Source organism: Denticeps clupeoides, chromosome 1, assembly GCF_900700375.1.
Source record: "Denticeps clupeoides chromosome 1, fDenClu1.1, whole genome shotgun sequence".
Classification (NCBI taxonomy): domain Eukaryota; kingdom Metazoa; phylum Chordata; class Actinopteri; order Clupeiformes; family Denticipitidae; genus Denticeps; species Denticeps clupeoides.
The window spans coordinates 17,000,421-17,022,929 of NC_041707.1; the positions used below are offsets into that span (position 1 = coordinate 17,000,421).

A 22,509-nucleotide genomic window follows, 5' to 3' on the forward strand; every position below is an offset into this window, starting at 1 on the left:
ATACATAATCACTCAGGTCCTTACGCTTGCAATCACCCACAAACCCACAACCAAGCTTTTTCCCCGAAATTCTCCTTTCCTGACAGTAAACCCACACCATTTGTTGGAACATTAAACTAATTCACTCCGCTCTTACTTTGTATTTGTTTTAATAAGTCATGGAAATTTTTCTAATATGACACAATCATTTTTTAATGACGACAAATATGTTCAAAACTTTCAAAGCATTGTTCACATCCCGGCAGAGATGGCCATTCTGGGAAAAGCGGTGGATTTTGGAGGTCAAAGATCAAAATGTCCTCTAGTGCTATTGCTTTTCCATTTTAGATTGCATGAAAAAGTGTCATCTACTAAATGCACATTACCTAAAACCCTCGCTTCTGCTTTTAACTTGTCCAGGTCCATAAAATCAATGAAGAAAATGATGATGGGCCAAATATGAAGTGGGGTCTGACATTCACATTAGGGATTCCATGGTGATGGTGAGATTTTCCATCAATGTTGGTTTACTGCATCAACAGCAATCATTTTTGCGGCTGAAATAAAAATGGCCTGGAATATTGGTTCATCTAATAATCTCATTATGTTTTTATTAATCGATTCAGTAACATCTATACCCACAGCTAGAACTATTGCTCTTCAGTGGTCAGCATATGTGCTGCTGCTGGATATGTTTTAGTAATTAGACAATTCAAGACAACCTCAAACAATTCTGCAGTGCTGATGTTTTAAGAAGGTATAAGAAAGTATATATAAATAGCATATTGTTAGAAGTGATATTTTATTTAGTAGTAAAGGGTATAGTCATAATGTAGGTGTTCTTAAAGAATAGAAAACACAGTACACCCCTAGGCAGCTCACTCAGGTTTGAATGAGGACAAATGCTACCAAAAATTCACATAGCTAAACTGATGTGAATGTTTTGGACTTTACTAGAAATAATCATTGTTATTAGTGACAGCAGAGCCCACCTCTCAGAGCAGAGCTTGCGGGCCTTCGTTAGCTGGCTTGAGGTCCACTTGGGCCGTCGCTCCTCCAGAGCCTGCAGAGTCTTCTCGACTGTGGGTTTGGGCACACCCTTCTGCTGCCCCACACTGGCCTGAAGGCACTCAGAGAGCAAGGCCAACCGGCCACGGGCCTCCCGGTGGAGGGGCTGTGGAGCCAGACGCTCCAGGGTCTCCTCATCCTCCAGGCCCTGGCACAGCCGACTGAACAGTACCCACAACAGAAGACCGGTGGGCTGCATCTGCCGGCCATGCTGGGATATCCTTTTCTCAGCCACGGCAAACAGGTAACGCACAGGCAGTGGCACAGATGCCACCGTAATGGGGAGATTAGAGAAGATGAAGGAGAGAGCCTGCAAGGTACGTGTCTTACTGTTGTCTGGGGGGAGGGAAGATTAAAGCATTACAGTCAATTTAGATTTTTTCCCAAACATTTTTCCGTACGAGTTCATTTAGTTCAGTTGTGGATGTGGCTTAATCAAACATATACTAAAACGGGTCTCTGAGCAGTTTCATATGAGATGAGATGATGAGATTTATACACTATGCCTTATATCATGATTATTGATTATAGCATAAGAAAAGGTTTTTGTATTAGTAGTCCTACCACTTAAAAAATTATGAATTGCAGTAGTATAGACATAGTATAGATGATCTGTGACCTGTGATCCAGGTAATAGGTTCTTGTCACTTGACACTATGTGTCTCCCAAAAACAAAATAAATAAGGCAGAATCCTATATTGTTGTTATAAGCACTCTCAGAATACCTCAAAGACAAGTGAGGTTCAAATTAATAAAGTATACATAGACATAGACATTGGATTCATACTTTTCCTGGCATCTTTCCCCATGTCCTCTTGGGGAATGTAGTTCCAGTCTTTGGGGATTTTGCTGAGCAGACAGTCTGGTGGTTGCTGTGGGAGTAGTGGTCTGTGATGGTTCTCTGTTGCCTGGACCATAGAGACCAGTTGGGTCAGGAGGGCATCTACTGGTTGGAACACTGCACCTCTGATACACTGCAGGACAACTGGTTCTGGTTTTCCAGAGTCTGATTAAGATGAGAAAGGAAACTATGCTTAATATTTTATTGTCCTGTGAGGGAAACATCCATTATAATAAAACAGGCAGTAAAGACAATGTGAGGTCAAATTTTCAGATTTAAAATTATATTGCGCTTATGAATTGTGCAAATGAAAGTTTTAACCACAGATGAGAAGGCAGATATGCAATGAATCTGCTGGAGAACCCATGCAAACATCTGAGAACATGCAAACTTTCCCCATATATTCAATGAAAATTAGATGCATCAATTAAAAAAAAAACCTGGGACATGTTTAACTTTAGACAAACTTTTACAATTAAACAACGAACACAATTCTTAATCCTCACAGGTTCAAGGGGGCCTCAAACCTCATTTCAGAGACGAGAGCCATCCATATACTATGCAAAAGCCCAACGCTAATAACAGTCCTCACAAATAAAAGTTGCATCTCTGACAACTTCAATTACCTCTTGCACTGTAAACAACGAACAAATTGTCCTGATAAACAATCTCGTCACGGATATGTTTTTGTCCAAATCAAATTACGCCTGCACTCCCTGCTGTGGGGGGCTGCGCCCAACCAGCAATTAGTCTCATTACTTCGTCCCCGGCCCGCCATCGCTCGGTGTCACTCTGCTAACTCCGGCGACATCCGCGCCATTATGCACACTCTGTCTCCCGATGCGCCCGCCCCTCGAGTTTCTGTAATTTATGCAACAATAATTACCCCTCGCACGTAATAAAGACACACACTCAGACACAAAGAACATTCCAACTCCATATAAGCTCAAATTAAATCTCCAAATCAAAGCTTTATGGAATAATTGCAGTGTCTGTTTCAGAGCGCAAAATCAATGTGCTACCATTAGCTCAGTGGTAAATATTTTACAGACAGTATTAAAGCAGGACTGAAGAAAAATGATAAGAAACATGACTGACTGTCATTATGAATTCTTTTTTTTGTATTATTTTGAAAGCTACTTTTGGGCCTCTGACTGCGGTATCAAGTGGACAATATGGTGGAGGATTTGCTGAATAAATTCAAGATTCGATTAATAAATTCAAGCAACAGAAAACTATTGTAGACAATTGTTTATTACAATACGCAACAAGACAACAACCACCCTTCTCTTATCTTTGGTCAAATAATAAAAAACATCATGTGCTTATGTTATTTATGTTTTTCTGCATGTAATTAAAATGTTTTAGGGGCTTGTTTTAAGATTCATGTTCACTACCAGGATCCGTGTAAAGTAAGCTAAGGGAGGCACCAGCTAAGAAAAGTAAACGCACATCTGTCATCATAATTCATTTGATAAAGTGAAGTAATCATCATTGTGATACACAGCAGCACAGCAAGGGTGCACACAGTGAAATGTGTCCTCTGCATTTAACTCATCACCCTTAGTGAGCAGTGGGCAGCCATGACAAGCGCTCGGGGAGCAGTGTGTGGGGACGGTGGCACCTCAGTGGCACCTTGGCGGATTGGGATTCAAACTGGCAACCTTCTGATTATGGGGTGCATATTCGGACTGTAACTGTGTGGAGGGTCATGCTTTGCGCAGGCTGAAAATGGCCCAAAAACATACACTGTGGTTCCAAATTTAACCTTAACAATTGCATATTCATTACCAGACAATTAAATATGCACAATGGGAAAATATCCTACATAAGCATTAGACAGTATGTTTCAATGAAAGGTTCGTAAAACCAACCCTTAGTCAAAGCTTAGTCAACCCTTAATCAAAACCTGCTCAAAGTATTAGTAGTCTACAACTTTCAGCTTGTGGATAACTTTCTCTAACGTGATGTACCTGCTGCACTATACAGGCGATCCCATATGTGAGCTTTTTCCAGGTAGGGCTCCAGTGCCAGCGTCAAGGCCCGGGGAGTTTTGTTCAGGGGTCCCAACAGAGAGACCACAGCCTCCAAAAATCCATTAGCACCCTTCTGACTCTCAGGGGACACCTCTGTACCATCATCCGCACACAACTCTGAAACAAAACAACACTTCAGCTTCTCAGTTTGATTAAAATGAGGTGCAATGTACATTTTGCAGTAATAACAATTAATAATCACATGAGTCTGTAGATACCGTACTAGATTTTATATCATTAAATCTGATCTGATTCTACTGTGAAACTGTATGTTTTGAATGCTTATATAAGTAAATATGGCTGAATTAATTGTGCAGTTCTGATGAAAACTTTTAGTCCAAATGAAATTGGAACACTTTCATCAGTCAGCCTGAACATAAACCCACCTGCCTAATATTGTTGTTGTGGTTGAATCAGTATGTTCATAAGGACAAAAATTGACACACGGACCGTACCCCAAGTATAGCCTGCATGTAGAGCCAGCCAATCACATCCCCATCCAACAAGCCTTGACATTGAGAAACTCTGCTAGAGCAAGAACGCCAAGGAGAAAAACTGAACACTTCCAGCACGGGTGTGAATCTCAAGGACCACATGCACAAAAAGGAACAATAAAGAATGAAAAAAGGTATCAAGGCTATTCTAATTGGAAACAAGCTAACAAAAAGACTAGAAGCTGAGGAGGAGGAGGAGGAGGAGAAGGGGAAAAAAAACACATCGCTGCAAATCACTGAATAAACTTCCAGCAAGCAAAGGCAAGTGATAAAGAGGAGTGGGCATCTGACAGAGTGTCCTTGCTATAGCGAGGCCTCAAGGCTGAGTCCTACAGGAAGGCTGCTGTGTGATTTGGCCAGTGGCCCCGGTCCAGGGCCTGTCAGTCTCTGTCCATGCAGGTGCTGGAGATGACAGACGTTTGAATAGGTGAGCGAACGCAAAGCGGCAGCCTGGGAGGGGAACAGCGCCTGTGTCTGGTGGAGGTGCTCTGGTGATGAATGCTTAACTGTTTTGAAATGACAGGACTAAATTACCTGCCGCATTAAGGAAATGCAGGACCCTAATGTTGCCTGGTTTAATAAGGGGCCAGGAGCCCGTTAGCATCCTGACCACTGATGGAAATTGATTTTCTTTGCTTGTTCTTTTTCAGGGAGGGATACAAATGTATGTATTTTTATAGTCAACATCCCTTAATCTACAAGTAGTCCATTCGGCCATATTATAAAACCTCCCTCTAGAGGCAGAAGTCAAAATCTTATTCTCTGAATTTTAGCAAATCAAAACCACTTAAGGTTTAAATCAAAATAATTAGGCTCTCAGTAGGGATCCTGCAACCACCATTCCACTGATTGGAAACAACAAAATTATGTTCAATAATAACATAATAATAACTGGTTCTATTTATGTACAGACTGGCTCATATATATCAATCTTATACCATCTTTTCAGCGGTTTTAATGATAATCTGCAATCTGATTAATACTTAACAATTTGCAGTGGTCATACAGTCCTAACATCCCAATTGAGGAAGCCCATTTCTAGGAACGTCCCCAATCCGATGTTTTTTTTTTAATAAAAGTGTAAAATCGTGGACCACTAGTGGGGAATGGTGACATGAAAGGAAATTTTGCTTGCTTATTATTTGCTTTGCTAATGCTGTCTGAAAGTTGAGTCATGGTAACTGGACTTTCTTTCTCTAGGTTAGGTCAAAGTTGTGGGCAACTTCCCTCAGATTGACAAAGTTCTGTGGATGCAGAATGAAACGTCTCTAACCTAAAGAAAGAAAGTCCAGTTGCCATGACTTTCAGACAAATTGACCTTGATGACTGACAATTTGCCAATGCTTAAAAGCTCACATATCATTAGTACTCATAAATTAAAACATATCCAAAATTTTTTTATTGTGTGTCAGAAATTCATTGTAGGGTAGGTTAATTTCAGTATGATTTAGTGCCGACTCCCTTAATGGCATGAATTCAAAAATAAAGATACACGGAGTTGAACTTTTTTTGAGTATTTTACTTCTCTACCACTCTCTCTCCCTCTCTCTCTCAATCCCTATATGGAAAGCCTTAATTGGAACCAGGCAGAATGATCGTCTAAAGAAGGAAAAAGTTACAGCCTTGCTGCATGGGTCGTCTATTTGCAGCACTATTGTGGGAGAAGCTTGTCGACGCTGGGCAATATTTGTGTGTGTGTTTGTGTGAGTAATGTGCAGAATACACAGTCAAATCGCAGTGTGAACGGCTGGGGCCTCAGCGTTTCTCTCTTAATTAGCCAGCCGGTGGCCACGCGGTGTTGATTTACAGCACAGCAATTCCCCACCACACACAAAAAAAACAGGCTATGTCCCAAACAGTCTTGCTGGTTATTAATGAGGGCACTGTAATGTGGATTAATGGGCGAGTGCACCACACTCTTTAAAGGTTAGACTTCTTCCAGGAGACAGGAGATCAGGGAGGCGGGGAGCAGTTCTTTAAAGGTCACACCCCCCGACCTACTCATGGACCATTGACTGCTTATAACTACGCTAGAGAAAAGATGGCGGTGATGATGGCAATGATGAGGAAGACGATGCGTCTCCGTCAAACTGAAAAATGCACGCCATCCATTAGAAAAGTGCAGAAAACTTACTTAGACTTTGCATGATTGGTTGGGGTTGAAAATATTGCATCATGTATAAATTACAGTGTTTAGGCAGCGTGTGTGTGTGTGTGTGTGTGTGTGTGTGTGCGTGCATGTGCATGTATGTGTGAAGCAATAAATAATTTCTATGCAGGGTTTTTTGCACTCTTACACGAGTATGTAATGCCTTCAGCTTTCTTTTTTCTTTTTCTGTGTGTTTGTGTATACTCTTACGTGAGTGTGTAATCAATGTCTGCAGCAGCACACTGCCTCTGGCCAGGATTGTGCGCAGGACCAGTGCGGGGTTCCAGTCTGGTCCAGATGTTAAGAGTCTCAGAAGCCAGAGAATAGACACCTCACTCTCCGCACCATCTCTGGAACACAAGCAAAGAAGCCAACCAACCCACAAACAAACACATCAGCCTTTCATACCAGTTTGCCCTACTTTGGTGTTGCTTTGCTGCTTGGGGCTTTTAGAGGGCAGTTGAAAAAAAAACATTACGGTGAGGGAACACTTAAAAATATACATATATGAATGTCAACACATTTAAATGCACATCTTTTAACTAACATTGCCATTTTCCCCGTTCTTTGGGAATATATTTTCACTCAAGTTATTTTTTTTTTCTTTTGTGATCAACCAAATGGACCTCCCTGACAATGTGTCCTAGCGGTTAAGGAAGCGGCCCTCTAATCAGAAGGTTGCCGGTTTGAATCCCGGTCCGCCAAGGTGCCACTGAGGTGCCACTTAGCAAAGTACTGCTCCCCGGGCGCCTGTCATGGCTGCCATCAAGGGTGATGGTTAATAGCAGAGGACACGTTTCGTTGTGTGCACCATGTGCTGTGCTGCAGTGTATGACAATGACAATCACTTTACTCCCACACTGATAAAAATGACTTTCAAATGAAATTTATGTGTATGAAATGTTTATGTCATCTGTTATGTGCACCAGCTTCAAAGATTATTCTCTTTCTGGTGCTCTATATATTTACATAAAATATGTTTTTTTTTTTTTTTTTATTGTGATGCACAGCAAGCACCACAGCAAATGCTGCACACGAGGAAATGTGACCTCTGCAGTTACCCCATTACCCTTAGTAAGCTGTGGGCAGCTATGAAAGCTATGTGTGGGGACGGTACCTTGCTCAAGGGGACCTCAGTGGCACCAGGGCGGTTTGGGAACTGAAACCGGAACCTTTTGGTTACAAATCCACTTCCCCCACCACTGGTCCATATGCATGATTGAACACTTCCAGTCAGAAGTTCTTTTTCTCATTTCAGTATATTTGCTTTTGACTATTTGCTTTTCCTTTATTCCATCACATGAAGCTGGTTACCATTTTTTCCATCTATTTGTCAAAATAGCCTCAGTCAGCATCTCCATTCCCTCCACACAGTAGGTATGATCAAACTTTTGACTGGTATTGTATGTGTACATGAAGAGAGTTTCTCGGTGGTCTGTTCTGGGGGCAGAATCAGCTGTGTCTGTATTTATGAGGTTATCAGAATTCCCTTACAAACCCCACCAGTTTCAACACATCTGATAAATTTAGCAGCTGCACACACACAAACACACCCTCATAGTCATAGTCAGCACAAATTCGTACATATACACAATACATGCATACACACAAATACATATACAGTCTCAGACCCCTTTCCATACGAACATATTTCCTGCCACATACCACACAGGGATTTATGAATCAGTGCTGTGTTTGTATGATTACTTTATTCAGCAATGAAATGGTCAGTTTACTGGTCAAAGCAGGCAAAGTATGATTAGTAGGCAGGGACATAGTGACTGAGTCCAATATCCAGAGGGTTGGGCATAAAGAGTGCGCAAAATAGTAACGATAAAATAATGGGACACATAGTCAATTCATTCACTGGTGCAAAGTACTAAATAACCCTGAAGAGTGGGGATGATTTGTGACAGATGGGGTAGAATACAGGGGATATTTGTTCTGCCTCTTACCAGTTCTTGTTTCAAACCCAATGTCAAACATTAAAGTCTGAGTCATCTGAGTACAACAGGGTATGCTGCATAAGGGCTGTGATATGTGGGTCATGATGACAGAAATAATGTTTAGTGCACAATGCCATAAGCACCCTTTGAATAATTAGTAATAAGGGTTAGATAATTAAAATAACATCTGGTTTATCTTTATAATGAGAAAATTCAATGAAATCAATGGAAAAGAAAATATTTTATAAAAAAAAACTTCCTTTTTTGCAAGAATGTGTTTCAATTAAAAATCTGGTTCTTTTTGTCAGTGAAGATGAATGCCAGTAATAGTGGAGGGTCTGCACATGTACAAAAAGTATTCAGACCCGCTTTTCACGCTTTGTTATATTGCAGCCATTTGATAAAACCAGTAATTAAGTTAGATTTTTCCTCATTAATGTACACAAGGCACCCCATATTGACAGAAAAATACAGAACTGTTGCCATTTTTTCAGATTTATTAACAAAAGAACTAAAATTCAGACCTTTTGCTCAGTATTTAGTAGAAACACCCTTTTAATCTAATACAGCCATGAGTCTTTTTGGGAAAGATGCAACAGGTTTTGCACATCTGGATATGGGGATCCTCTGCCATTCCTCCTTGCAGATCATCTCCAGTTCTGGCATGTTGGATGGAAAATGTGGGTGGACAGCCATTTTTAGGTCTCTCCAGAGATGCTCATTTGGTGTTATGTCAGCCATTCAAGAACAGTAAAGCCAGTAAAGTTGTGAAGCCACTCCCTCCTTATTTTAGCTGTGTGCTTAGGGTCATTGTCTTGTTGGAAGGTAAACCTTCGGCCCAGTCTGAGCTCCTGAGCACTCTGGAGAAGGTTTTCGTCCAGGATATCCCTGTACTTCCGCATTAATTTTTCCCTTTATTGCAACCAGTCGTCCTTGTTCTGCAGCTGCAAAACACCCCACAGTACGATTCTGCACCATCATGCTTCATGTTGGGACTGTATTGGACAGGTAATGAGCAGAGCTTGGTTTTCTCCTCACATACCACTTAGAATTAAGGCCAAAAAGTTCTATCTTGGTCTCATCAGACCACAGAATCTTATTTCATCTTGGAGTCCTTCAGGTGTTTTTTTTTTAGCAAACCATGCGTGGCTTGCACTCTTAAGAGGCTTCTGTCAGGCCATTCTGCCATAAAACCCCGACTGGTGGAGGGCTGCAGTTATGGTTGACTTTCTAAAACTTTCTCCCATCTCCAGACTGCATCTCTAGAGCTCTAGGAAGGGTTTTGGTCATCCCAAACATTTTCCATTTAAATGTTATGGAGGCCACTGTGCTCTTAGGAACCTTAAGTGCAGAATTTTTTGTAACCTTGGCAAAATCTGTGCCTTGCCATAATTCTGTCTCTGAGCTCTTCAGGCAGATCCTTTGACCTCATGATTCTCATTTGCTCTGACATGCATTGTGAGCTGTAAGGTCTTATATAGACAGGGGTGTGGCTTTCCTTATCAAGTCTAATCAGTATAATCACACACAACTGGATACAAATGACGGTGTGGAACCAACTCAATGGTGATCAGAAGAAATGGACAGAACCTGAGTGAAATATGTCATAGCAAAGGGTCTGAACACTTAGGACAATGTGATATTCTTTGTTAATAAATCTGAAAACCTTAAATTATTTTAGCAAATATAACAAAGACTGAACATTTTAAGGAATACATACTGTACCCACTATATGTGTGTGTGGCTAAATACATTCTATAAAGATGTGCATTATTCAGCACATGCTCTCCATATTCACCTATTGTTTATGTATTTAAAACGTGGGAGGAAACTGGAGAATACAGAGGAAACCCACCAACAGGGGGAGGCATGGACATGCAAGGTCAGTATTTGAACTCACAACCTTGGCGGGGTGAGGTCATGTTGCTAAATGCCACTCCACCAAGCCAAATGGTAGAGGAAAATCCACAGTTGTATGAACAGAGAATAGTAGTCTTGTTTAAACTGTATTACAAAAAAGATGGTTGTGGTGATGATGATTGTTATTATTTATTACTGTTGTTATTATTTTAACAAATGAAAGATTTTTCAAGGTTCTACATCTGAGATCAAAACACCACACAATTGTTAGTACAGTCAGGCATAGCCACTACAACCTCACTGGACAGATTTTATTTATTTACTTTTTTTTACCTGAGTGACTGAACTGGGAACAGGTCAGGGTTGATCATGTTAAGCCAACGCACTGAGGTCTGGATGGTGGCTCCTTCCACAGCTGGACTGGAGTCAGAGACAAGCCTGGTAAAAAAAAATATCATGAGCGACAAAGGCCAATAGGAACCACAATGTGCAGAGACCTGGCTATAGACAATGTGATGTTATTTTGTATTTCATCTATCTCCTTCACTTGATATAAACTTTATCTTATGTTTTTTTATGTAGTGTAGCAACACATATGAAGAACAGTTCTGATAGTCTATTATTCTATTATTGTACTCTGGATGATTACTTGCATAATGAGGTGAGTGCTGTCTTTGCAAAACACAAATAGTTATACTCTTTAACCACATCTAAGCTTTCATTTGATTTTAGAAACATAGTCAAAGACACGTGCAAATATATACAGAAGTTTTAGAAGAATGTTTACTTTGTTTTAAGTTATCTTCGTGTGATTCACAATATCTCCTGGCACAATATCTCCTGGCTTTTATTTACTGAACCATACTTCTGATCCCACTTTTACAGCTGATCTCACTAATAAAGAAACCTTGTTGTCTTGACACAATTCACTTGAATTAAAAAAAATAGCTCCTCTTGACTTAATTCTCAAATCCAAAGTGAGAAAGGTTTGGGCCTACTTTACCTGCAGAGGTCTTCTAGGGGCGCTGTGATGACCACAAGAACGCTGACCAGCTGTGTACAGAGGCTGTGGATGGAGGAGACCAAACCCTCTAAAGAAGAAGAGGGAGACAAGTCCTCACCGTCCAAAAGCTGCAGCTGCTCCGGGCTTTCACACACACTCCACAGCAGCTGCAGCACACACTGCAGGATGGCCACAATGTCCAACCTAACAGCAGGTGGTTGTAAAAAGGGAAACATACTTTTTTAGCAGCAGATAAGCAGCACTGAGACAGCGGCTGTGCCATGCATTACATTCTCATCAAACTGTTCACATGTATGAGATTTACAAAATAATTTTCCAGTACAGGCATATACTGAATTCTGTTTTACAAAATAGTGTGTCAACTGCAATCTGCATTGTTAATCTGCATTATAAATGGGGCAAAGCTTGATTATGGCGTAGTTTGGACAAACTACCTTGAATAATGTGATAAACCATATAATGCAAGTTCTATAGAATTCTTGAAAAATGCACCATTTAATTAAACAGAAAAACTTGGCTGGTTAATGTTTACACTGAGCAGTTGATTCTGACCATGTGTTGTGATCAGCAATCTAGAAGCAAATCCATAAATATACTTATTCCATATCTACATTATATTAATTGCCACAACTGACCTTTCTAATTGTTAAAGAGTTAAACAGAGGTATGGAAGTAATAATAAAAGACTGGGGGGTTACGCAGTTCTACAGGTATACAGATATTGAGTGGTGTAGCACCCTCATACAATAACACACCATAGGATTCTAGGCTTTCATCATCAGACAGGGTTGGACTAATTTCCTTCCAGCACTATCAGCTCCATGACAGCTGTAGGATAAATATTTCACAATATTTGTAATATTGATGTCAATAATAGCCGCACAAGCATTTCACTGCATATCATAACGTGTATGACTGTGTACGTGTGTAGTTGAATTGTATTGAACTACAACAGGGGGTGTGTGTGTGCGCGTGTGTGTGTGTACCTGATCTGGGGGGTTCTTCTGTAGCTGGGCTGAGCGTGTGCATAACGCTGGAGTAGCAACTCCAGACACTGATACAGCAGCTGGGCCAGTAGCTGGCAAGCCAGCGCAGGTGGGAGCGCCACCCACAGGTCACTACACAATCCACACAGAAAGTAGTGCCACATCTGGATGGAGAAGGAGCAGCGTTCATCCTGCAGATATGACCAGTCAGAAACAGGTATTCATAAATCCTGCTGCATTGAACCGCAATGCAATGGTGACAACTGGTCGTTCTAAAGCTGCCTTGTTCAGAGGACCTCCTCGAGGATTTTCTTCAGGGTTACAGGTGAAAGCAGATACTGAGTGACCAGAGATTTCTTACACAAGCATAAAAAAGGTCTAGATCTCAGATCTAGAACCGAGAGTTAGACAAGTACTGGTGGAAGGACTGTTGATATGAACTGTTTTTATTAATAAATCATTGATAGGATACACATGCATTTAATTGATATCAGAGGTATGTTTAGTGTGTCTATAATGATAAAATGTAAAGCAAAGCCTCTCATGCTAATTATGCTAGACTGTTTAATTATGCCAGACAAGATGTACATGCATATGTCCTGTAGCTCTGGCATTGGAGTGTCTAAGGCCAATCTATTCTCCCTGAAATTTCTTCATCTGTCTTTATCCCCAGTAAACAGACATCTCAAAGTTGATAGATGTCTATAAATAAAAAATGTTCATACTTCTTTTTTCTAGTGCCAAAAGCTCACCTCATAAAAGGGCTTGCTGTCTGCCCAGTAGTGGCTCTCTGGGTCATGAAGCAGACTGGTGGCACAAATACGAAGGCAGTACCCACTCAGTTGCTCCTGCAGGGCAGAGGTCAGCTTCTGGCACCTTGTGATGGGCAGTAGGCTCAAGGGTCTGGAAGAAATTAGGAGAGAAAGTTTAAGGAAATTAATTTTTATAAAACACATTTATACAAATGTGAGGTGCTGTGATCAGGAGATACCTTTTTTGGCAGTTCATGCCGAAATTAAATAGGAACTAGCCAAAACATTCCGTAAATCCTCAAATCTTACTCTATTGTAAGAGACTGCGCATAAGTATGATCCAGCAATTTCCTCTCAAACTGACCCAAGACTTTGTATAAATGTAAGTACAATAATCCTGCTCATCAAACAATGCCCTGTTATATCACTGTAATATCTTTCAGACAACTTTACACATGAGTCCACACATATGAGGAACATCTGTGAGGAACACACACACACACACATCATAGATGAGGCCATTCTCTCAGTCTTGACCTGCACCCTCTTTGTTTTTTACAATCCAATTACAGAATTTTAGTATTTCTGGCAATGGGCTGTCAACTTCCTCTGACCTGCAAACACATAGCACCGGACAGCCATAAATCCACCAGCTCAGGAAATACATCAATTGTATGGTTGGACTTGAAGCAGAATTCTTCTTTAATAGGTTTTTGTGTGTGCATATATATATGTGTGTGTGTGTGTGTGTGTGTGTGTGTGTGTGTGTGAATATTTCAAACCGAAATGGTTCCTGAAAGGTTCCCCTATGCACCTCTATCAAACGTTTGTTGCAGTCTGGCCACAACCCCACTCTTTGCCAGCCTCAGACAGGCTTCAGATCAATGCTATCACCTCCGGTCTCCACTTATGGTTATTTTCACTACCTGGTGCCAAAGGAAGGACTCATTCACAACACGACTGAGCTATTTTTCTTTTGAAAAGCACATATGATGGTTGTTGTCATGGCAGAAATGGAGCAGGAGGCACACATACATGCCATATAAATGATATATGATGTATTTTATGATATATTCAGTTCAAAATAATCACTTAGATGTGAGTAAACTGACTCAGGTTGTATAAGTTAGATACTCAAGGGTTAGTCTCGCTTTACCCTAGCAAAGACAGACGTCAACACACTCACGTGTGGGCGCTGTCCGTCAGGTGGTTCATGTAGTGGAGCAGTCGTTGGTGGAGGCAGATGCTACTGGGAAGCAGTACTGTAAGGTTCTGAAAGGGGGCGCTAATGGGCACCTCCACAGCCTTCTCCTCTAAGCGAGTAGCAAGTGCCAACACGACTCTGGCACACACATCCACAAAGCAGGACCGGACAGGAAGGAGAACATCATCACGACATGCAATCGCCAAGGGCAATAAGCAGTCCAGCTCCTGAATGACATCGGCACAAAACTGTAAGGGGGAAAGAAGGAAAGTGATTCAATCATTTCCTTTACTGTGCAAAGTGGAATGTGCCTGAAAAAATATCAGATAACAGATGAACCATAACCCATTTGAAAAGACCTGTCCTTATTTAGTGTCATTGTGCCAGTAGATAGAGCTGCCTTATTGTGAGAATGCAAACTGTTGGTCATGAGTAGATTATACCATCAGGGTTGGATTGAAGTGTGCAACAAAAAGCTTCATCTAGTGAAATCTAAAGCATTGCTAAGCAACATTATTCAGCCAGCATGAGGTAGGTAGAATATCACATGATTGGTTAGAAACTCACCAGAGAATTCCTAATTTCTCCAATAAGCACAGACAGCATTGGTGATCTGGACATCACAGACACACACACACACACACACACATGTGCACATTTGCAGTATGCATCAGTGAACTGGTCGGTGAGGCCCATTTGCCTGAATTGGGGTTCCTTGGCAAATTTACACACCAATAGAACTGAGTTATGACAGCAAAGTTTTCCAGGGCTGTTAAACACACAAGTCCATCATATATAACAAACTGCACCCAGACTCTTGTAGAATTGCTTCTTTTTCTAAAAACCTTCAACAACAAGAGGTCTATAAATCAGTGGATCACTCTGTCTGTGTTTGAGATCAAACATGAATACATCTGCATCATGTAGATCATTGAAACTGGCTAACACTACTTACAGTGGGCTTCAGCTTATGTTCTGGTCAATAATGGTTGCATTTCTGTGATTACAAGCTTCATCGTATGGGAGGGGTGTATGAAGGTGAAGAGGAGCCTCTAGGCACTGGCAAGATTTATGACTCTGTCCGAATGGTGCACCACATACAAACAGCAGTTAACTACCAGCTGATCAAAGATATGGATCCTAGAATGGACAACAACTATCAAGCCCAAGGTTACTGCGACCTGAATGTTGACATCATGCTGTAAGTTCTTGCTTTGAACTTCTCTCTCATTTTCCCCCAAACTCTTTTCAGTTTGTACACCTCACAAGCAGCTGACAGGCTAGTTGAAGAGACAGGTTAAAGATACATTTGGGCCACATGTCATGACATAGCCGGTCAATAAGACAAGCCCAACGTCTGGACTGATAAATGGGAACAGCAAACATTATGCAGAACTCAGGGGGAGAGGTGCCAGTAGTTCGGTCAACTTGCAGAATGTTTGGATTGAGACAAAAATGCATGAATATGAATGTGAACGATATTGATCCCGCTCCTTTTCCCTTTCGTTTTTTAAACAGGCTGTACGTCGGGCGCTAAGGTCCCAACCAGCACTATGATGGGCAGCACCATCACACGTGTCAAAGAAGAGACCCCCGCCACACTGTCTGCGATGCAAATGAATGCACAAGCCACCTTTGAGACTCACCAAGCTCATTGGCAAGCACTGACCTACTCTTAACTACACCAGCCAAGTCCAGGATGTGGACAAATACTGCCAACCATAAATGACGAGAGAGGGACTTTTTCTTTTAGCCATGACACAGAGTTTAAAACCCTATCAGCCATGCCAAGTGACTTCTTTACTGAAAACCATCCTGTATTCCTCCTGAGGAGCTACAGATTAATCACAATTAATCGCATGGTTGTGCTCAACACTCAGTAATACACTTTTTCTGTAATTCCATTGTAACAATGAGAGACTGTGCATGTGTATGCTTTGTGGGGATTGGTTCACTAACCTGGGCAAATGCGATTTTAAGGTTCTAATTTCTGGGGAAAAGAGGATACCTGGGCACCCTAACTAAACACTGATTCGAGGTGCCATTACCATTTTCATTTATTGGTTTTCTGTTCTAGTTTATGTGAGATGCCCATCCCATAGCCAGTACATATCACCTGGTCACCATACCACACCACCTGTCACCCAGGGTTTATATGTATGTCTTGTTACATGATTTACGTGAATCCTGGGAATAGTGTGGAGAGGTAAGTCTGTCACTTCCTTGTTCCTAAGGTCGACTCCGCCCTGACCACTCCATCTTCAGGTCGACCCTACCCAGCCTGGAGGTATGTGCTTTTGTGTTAGAGGTCTATTGTTTGATTTAAAATCTTTTGTTTATTCTTTACCTTTGTGGTTTTGATTTGGTGTTTTGGGTACTTTATTTTTGTGGTGTTTATCTTCTTATTGTTTACTTTGAAAGTTTATTAGAAACACTTATAATAAATAAACAATATCCTTAATTTCTACAATCGTTTCTGTGTCATTCATTCATCTCTCGCTTTCATTTACACATCATATGTTAAGTCAAATTTCCCCTAGCTCCATCAAGATGTAACAGTCTATTCAGAGCCAAATTTTCAAAATAAAAATAATAAAACAACAAAAACTCTTAATGTGTGATAAAATAATTGTCATTGTTATTTAGATAACATGTTAACTTTCCCTGCCACTTGTTAGAACTGATACTAAATTCATTTGAAACACACACACATGCATCCACACAAATCCACACACATGCTGAATCACTGATACATATATGACACCACCATACACATATACAACCTCTTCCAATCAGTGGGAGGGCCATGGGCCTTCTCAACCAGACATGACGTCCTGACATGATAGTGTATTGGGAGCAGGTTTGTTGTGGTATTGGCCAAGGATCCTTTACTGACTCTAGGTTGGTAACTACATCCAACAATTATTTTAATAATGTAATAATATGCCACATGTTCCAATGCAATTTAAAATAACCCGAAAATTCAATTATGAATAAAATTAAAAACTGTATTAAAGAGATGGTAAAAAAGGAAAGAAAGACAAAAAAAGGTTGCTAATGTCATATTGTTTTGTCCTATATTCTACATAAATGCAAATTGCCTTTCACTCATGAAACACACACACTTTCTGACCCAGCACTCTTTGTTACTGTAGCCTTTGAAGTGTCTCTGTTTTCAAGCTTCCCCTGGTCCATTTCTCTGGCTTTCTCTGGCCTGTCCTAAGCACTGTGAGGGCAGTGAATGGGGGTCTTTGATCTCAGAGGTCCACAATAACAACTGATCCACTGCCCAGCTGCCAGAAAGCCATTCCCCTGGTCTCTACACGCACACACACACACACACACACACACACACACACACACACACACACACACACACACACACACACACACTCACAAACACTGAAATAAACAAATAAGCACTCACACCATAATTTGCATATGAATCAGTTTTTCCCATGAGCCTTTCCTATTGGCTATTGTTTGGCCAAAATATTAACTGAAACTACTGAAATTAAAAATTAATATGGACTGGAATGACTTAAAAATTAAGGATATCTAACAAGTGACACATTTGTCACCTATAATCAATACACAAGTGTTTTTGTTGGTGTCTACAATTAACATAAGTTAAAAAGCCATAAAAACATGGCTTTAGGACTTGCCCCTAGACAATACACAGAAATAGACTGCATTAGAATGATATTGGCCATACTATTACCCTGGCAGTAAAACAGCATATTGAAACACTATAAACAAAATGGGGATCAATAGTCACAGCAAAACTGATCAATAGCCATAAAATGATTTTGCACGTAATGGAGATGTGTGAGAACTGTGACTAATATACTGTACATGCAGTAAAGGGAGATCCCAATCACTGAAATTTAATATAACCTTTACAGAGTTATGCAATGATTTTTTAGTGACAAGAACGTCTTGCCTTGGTGATCATCTTGGGGCAATTGTTCTCTGGGCAGCTGTGTTCTACGTTTCGGCTCTGGGGCACCTTGGCTGGCATCACTAGGGTTGATCTGGCATGGTCAGCATCGTCCTGTTTCAGGCTCTTGGCACAGACATCCTCCAGTACCACCTTCACACAATGAGTCATGTGGGGAACCAGGTCCCAAAAGGCAGCCCTCCATTCAAAAACAAGAGCAACATTCTGATGAAAGGGGGAGAAGAGGAACACAAATTCATTTCATTTATTACATATTTTACTTGACTAACACCCAATGCCATTCTAGGTTTTCTCAGATATGAAAGCTGGCAGTGTCACCTTGGGGCCCTGGGGCAGCAGATCAGGGGTGTCCACCTTCCCCCCCTCTGCTGCACTCAGACCAGCATCATCCCTTGGCTTTTTTCCTAATCACACAGTCAAAATGAAGAAGGGAAATGAATAAAAAACATACAGTTTTCAACTGATAATGTTATACAACTGAACAGAAGCCAGAAACTTAAACCATTGTATCCATACAGATGAGGTAAATTTCATATAGTTTAAAATTTAATCAAGATTTTTTTTCCCAATTTGAAATAAAGCAGCAAGAAGGACAAAATGAAAATATGGAATACTTTCAGGGTTATTCTTGTACAATTTGAACTAACCAAACATCGTTTCCACAGTCTGTGCTGATTCACTGCAAATTTAAAAAAATTAAATTGTCACAAGGTCAGCTCACATAGCTGTAGTAAGCCATATGAATTACACTCTTACTTTATGCCATTTTACCTCACTGTACATGACAGTTCTGGACATGAGCTGTTTGTGCTGTGAAGACAGACAAATGTCATGTGCTTCTGACATCTTTCCCTGTTCAACATTATATATGATATTATAAACAATGGCTCTTCATTTTACTCATTTATGTTTTTACTCCACATGTTGAATGGCTGATAACATGTACTGATGCTGTTAGATGATGCTGCCATATGCAGCCTGGCTCATGAACTGTAGATTAGTAGACATTTTTTTACATTTGTGTGATGTACACACACTAGGTGTTGTTGTGTTGTTGTTGTTGTTGTTTCTTTTCATGTTGAATATCCACTGTCAGAACATTAGATGACCAAAAGGTATTGAACATGCACGCCAATCACAAAGAAAAGCTGTAACTTTTTATTGCATTTTTATTTAATAATGTTAAGAAATATAACTGAAATTAAAATTGTCACTGGCATTTGTAGGTTTGCCATTTTTGCAATCATTGCAGTTTGTCCAAAAAGAGCAATAATTTGGTTCCTGCGACAGTGTGTGCTCTGCATTTTACAGTTTTAATTCCCTTTAAAAATGAGAGACTCTTAAGATGAGAGCAACAGAATTACAGGTGAAATAGGCAAATCAGACGTAATTGAAGCAAATTGAAAACCTCCTGTTGTGATGAATGATTTGTGCTGAAGCAGCTTTCATGCTCTTAAAGGTAGTTTTAACAAAATAAACATTATGGCTCTTGGACTTGCTAAGTGGTCCGAAATTTCAAGCCCCTTTCACGCACTCTGAAAGCTGCGTATTTACTACTGTTTTACCATTATGGTGCCGAATGGCAATGGACAGTCTGGTCTATTCATCTGTCTGCTGGTGACATGACATAATTAGTGGTAGGGCTGATGCAACAGCGATGTGCAAGTATTAATCTTAATGTTCATTTTAGAATACAGTCACCTACTGAAGTAAGAGAATACTTCCAGGATACATCTACCAGTTAAATACCGTCATACACACAATGTCGGGAAAACACAACAGGAATTATTTTACTCAGGTGGACGCACTTAACAATTCTGTGGCCTGTAAATTTGGACTTAATTAAGATTTAAGAAGCTGCTACTATAATCAGTACTGCAATCTGAATTTCAGAAACACATAAAGGATGAATGCACTTTAAACAGCACAATACAATGAAACTAGCTAAACTGTTAAACAGCTAAAACATTTCAGAGCAGATGTGCAATTACAGGCCAAATGTAGAATTATGAGCAATTTGACTCTGACAGGGTTGGATTTGATCTGAACCCTAGATATGAATGTGCAAATGTGAAGCAATCCTATGAGGGCTGAAAAAAGAAGCTACAGGAAGTGTGTACATGCAATGTACGGTGTGTCTGTGTGTGTGTGAATGTGTGTGAGTGTGTTCATGAACGTGCATGTGCACACGCACTGTGAAACAAATTAAAACCGCGTGCATCAAGGCCACATTTTTTTCTAATCAGCATCTGGGCTGGCAGACCGCAGGCGAGGCAATTTAGCCAAACAAGAGCCAAGCGTCCACAGAACAGAGCAAGCCTCCACTGTCACTCTGTGACCTTTAAGCTCATCTGATGAATTTCTGCTAATTAAGTCGTTTGATTGCCTGAATTAATGATTTGGATAAGTGCCCTTTAAAAGCCTGTTTACTTCCCTGTAAAGTGAGCTTTTCTGCAAGACGAGTTTTTTAATGTAACCTTTATAGAAATGACTACATGCTCCGTTCATTCCCACTTTAACTGTACGCCTGCACACTCCCAAGACAGAGGGGATGGGGGATGCAGGAGAAATAAAAGTATATTCCTAAGAAAAAATATAAAGTGTAAGAAAATTTTGGACATGAACTAATTCATCATGTGATCATAAAAAAAAAGCCTAAATGGACTGCTAAGTGGAACGCTATAATGCAAACCCTCATACTCAACAATCAAACAATATTACAGATTTTAGTAACACAATATCCATAATGGATAATGGATAAATCAGTTTTAAGTCAGTCTTGGATGGGGGATAGCACCATGGAATGCAAGGTCAAGTGTGGCTGACAGATAAAAATTTGAGTGCTTATTCCATGTAGTATTCTACACCAATAGCATATATATACTAAATTATAAAGAGGTGCTGTATGTGGAGGGTTTATGGTTTAATACATTTTCAGGGAATTTCAGGTAATCAGTTATGAATATTCTAACTGTAGAGTTGAAGCTTAGGCCTGCTTATCATTTTATCATGCATCATGTAGTATCATATCATGCAAAGCTTAGGGCATCATAAATAACCTGAGACCTGCTGCCAGGAGGCATGTGTTTTTGTATAGGAGACCCTGCATACAGTGCTTTTAGTGGTGAAGGGCATATTTCTGCTGTGGAGGGCGAGACCTGTTGTTTCTTCCAGTGGAACCGATAGCGCCCTGTCGCCATGTGAAAAACGACTGGTGCCTTATGGAAAATGGCCATTACTGCGTGGAAAAGCCTGTTCATGTGCGGCGAGCAGTGTGTTATAAATCGTCTTCCCAGGTTAGAGATGGAGAGGGAGGGTTGGATTTCAGGCAGTTAAAATGAAGAGGTGAAATATCTGATATAAGGCAGACTCCACCAAATAGCTGTATAGATTTCATGATCTTATAGTTTTATAACCCTTAGACCTCCTCGAAGTTTATGAGCAGAGCAGGAAAATAGAGATCCCCAGAACGTTTCTGTTCAATGTTTTTCCAATGTAGTGACTCACTCAAGTGCTACAGAAAGTGATTGTGTGCTGAATTCAAAAGTTCTTCTGAATGCCTGTAGGCCAAGAGTAGAATGAATTTTCAGCTGGTTTTTATTTCACATTCGTATTTGTATTTGTCACACTATTTGTGCACATGTACAGATGTGTGTGCATGAGAGTTTTGCAAAGTTTCTCCAAGAGATCAACACTTGTCATACCATACACACCAGTGAGTAAGTGAGAGAAAAAAAGAAAGAATTTCCACCAAAGTAATTAAATCACCTAACATTTTTTGTAATAAATACGTCGACCCTTCCATCACAATGACAAAGACTGGAAAATGTTACAAAGACCGATGAAGTCAATGTTGTGGCCTTGCACATGAACATATAACCCACCTCCTCTGCAGCATGGCTCTCTGGTGCAGTTAAGGAAGCCTAGATTAGAGGCCAGGTCCTGGACTTGGTGCTCCAGATCCAGCAGGGTGGAGGCCAGCTGAGTCAGGCAGCCCAGCTGGTGCCAGGTAAGAGAGAAGTTCCTGTCCTTCCTCTGGGGCTCAGGGGCTGAGTGCGACATTAATACATTCAAATCAGACGGGAAAGGTCTACATATAATAACAAAATCACATTTTCATTCGGTGTCTGAAACAGATAAACTGTTTCTTTGAGAAGTAGTCTCTGCCAACGAAAAAGGCAGAATAAATTTACATTTACATTTAGAGCA

The 22,509-nt window shown here is 40.5% G+C and overlaps 1 protein-coding gene across 15 annotated transcripts in view; it reads right to left on the bottom strand.

Annotated features, from left to right (window-relative positions):
- The window catches only part of kiaa0825 (KIAA0825 ortholog), a 107,458-nt gene that overhangs the window by 62,359 nt on the left and 22,590 nt on the right, over positions 1-22,509 (bottom strand). For 14 of the 15 annotated variants that reach the window (XR_003750126.1, XM_028983651.1, XM_028983620.1 and 11 more), the window contains 12 exons: positions 22,185-22,349; positions 18,619-18,704; positions 18,283-18,504; positions 14,322-14,587; positions 13,136-13,286; positions 12,384-12,574; positions 11,377-11,580; positions 10,707-10,811; positions 6,778-6,917; positions 3,862-4,041; positions 1,835-2,053; positions 972-1,383 (listed from right to left, as the gene is read on the bottom strand). Coding sequence is in view for 14 of the 15 variants with exons in the window: in XM_028983651.1 (XP_028839484.1) it covers positions 972-1,383; positions 1,835-2,053; positions 3,862-4,041; positions 6,778-6,917; positions 10,707-10,811; positions 11,377-11,580; positions 12,384-12,574; positions 13,136-13,286; positions 14,322-14,587; positions 18,283-18,504; positions 18,619-18,704; positions 22,185-22,349 (2,341 nt within the window). In the remaining variant the exon portion in view is untranslated. The remainder of the gene's footprint in view (positions 1-971; positions 1,384-1,834; positions 2,054-3,861; positions 4,042-6,777; positions 6,918-10,706; positions 10,812-11,376; positions 11,581-12,383; positions 12,575-13,135; positions 13,287-14,321; positions 14,588-18,282; positions 18,505-18,618; positions 18,705-22,184; positions 22,350-22,509) is intronic. The other variant, XM_028983679.1, reaches the window with a different exon arrangement.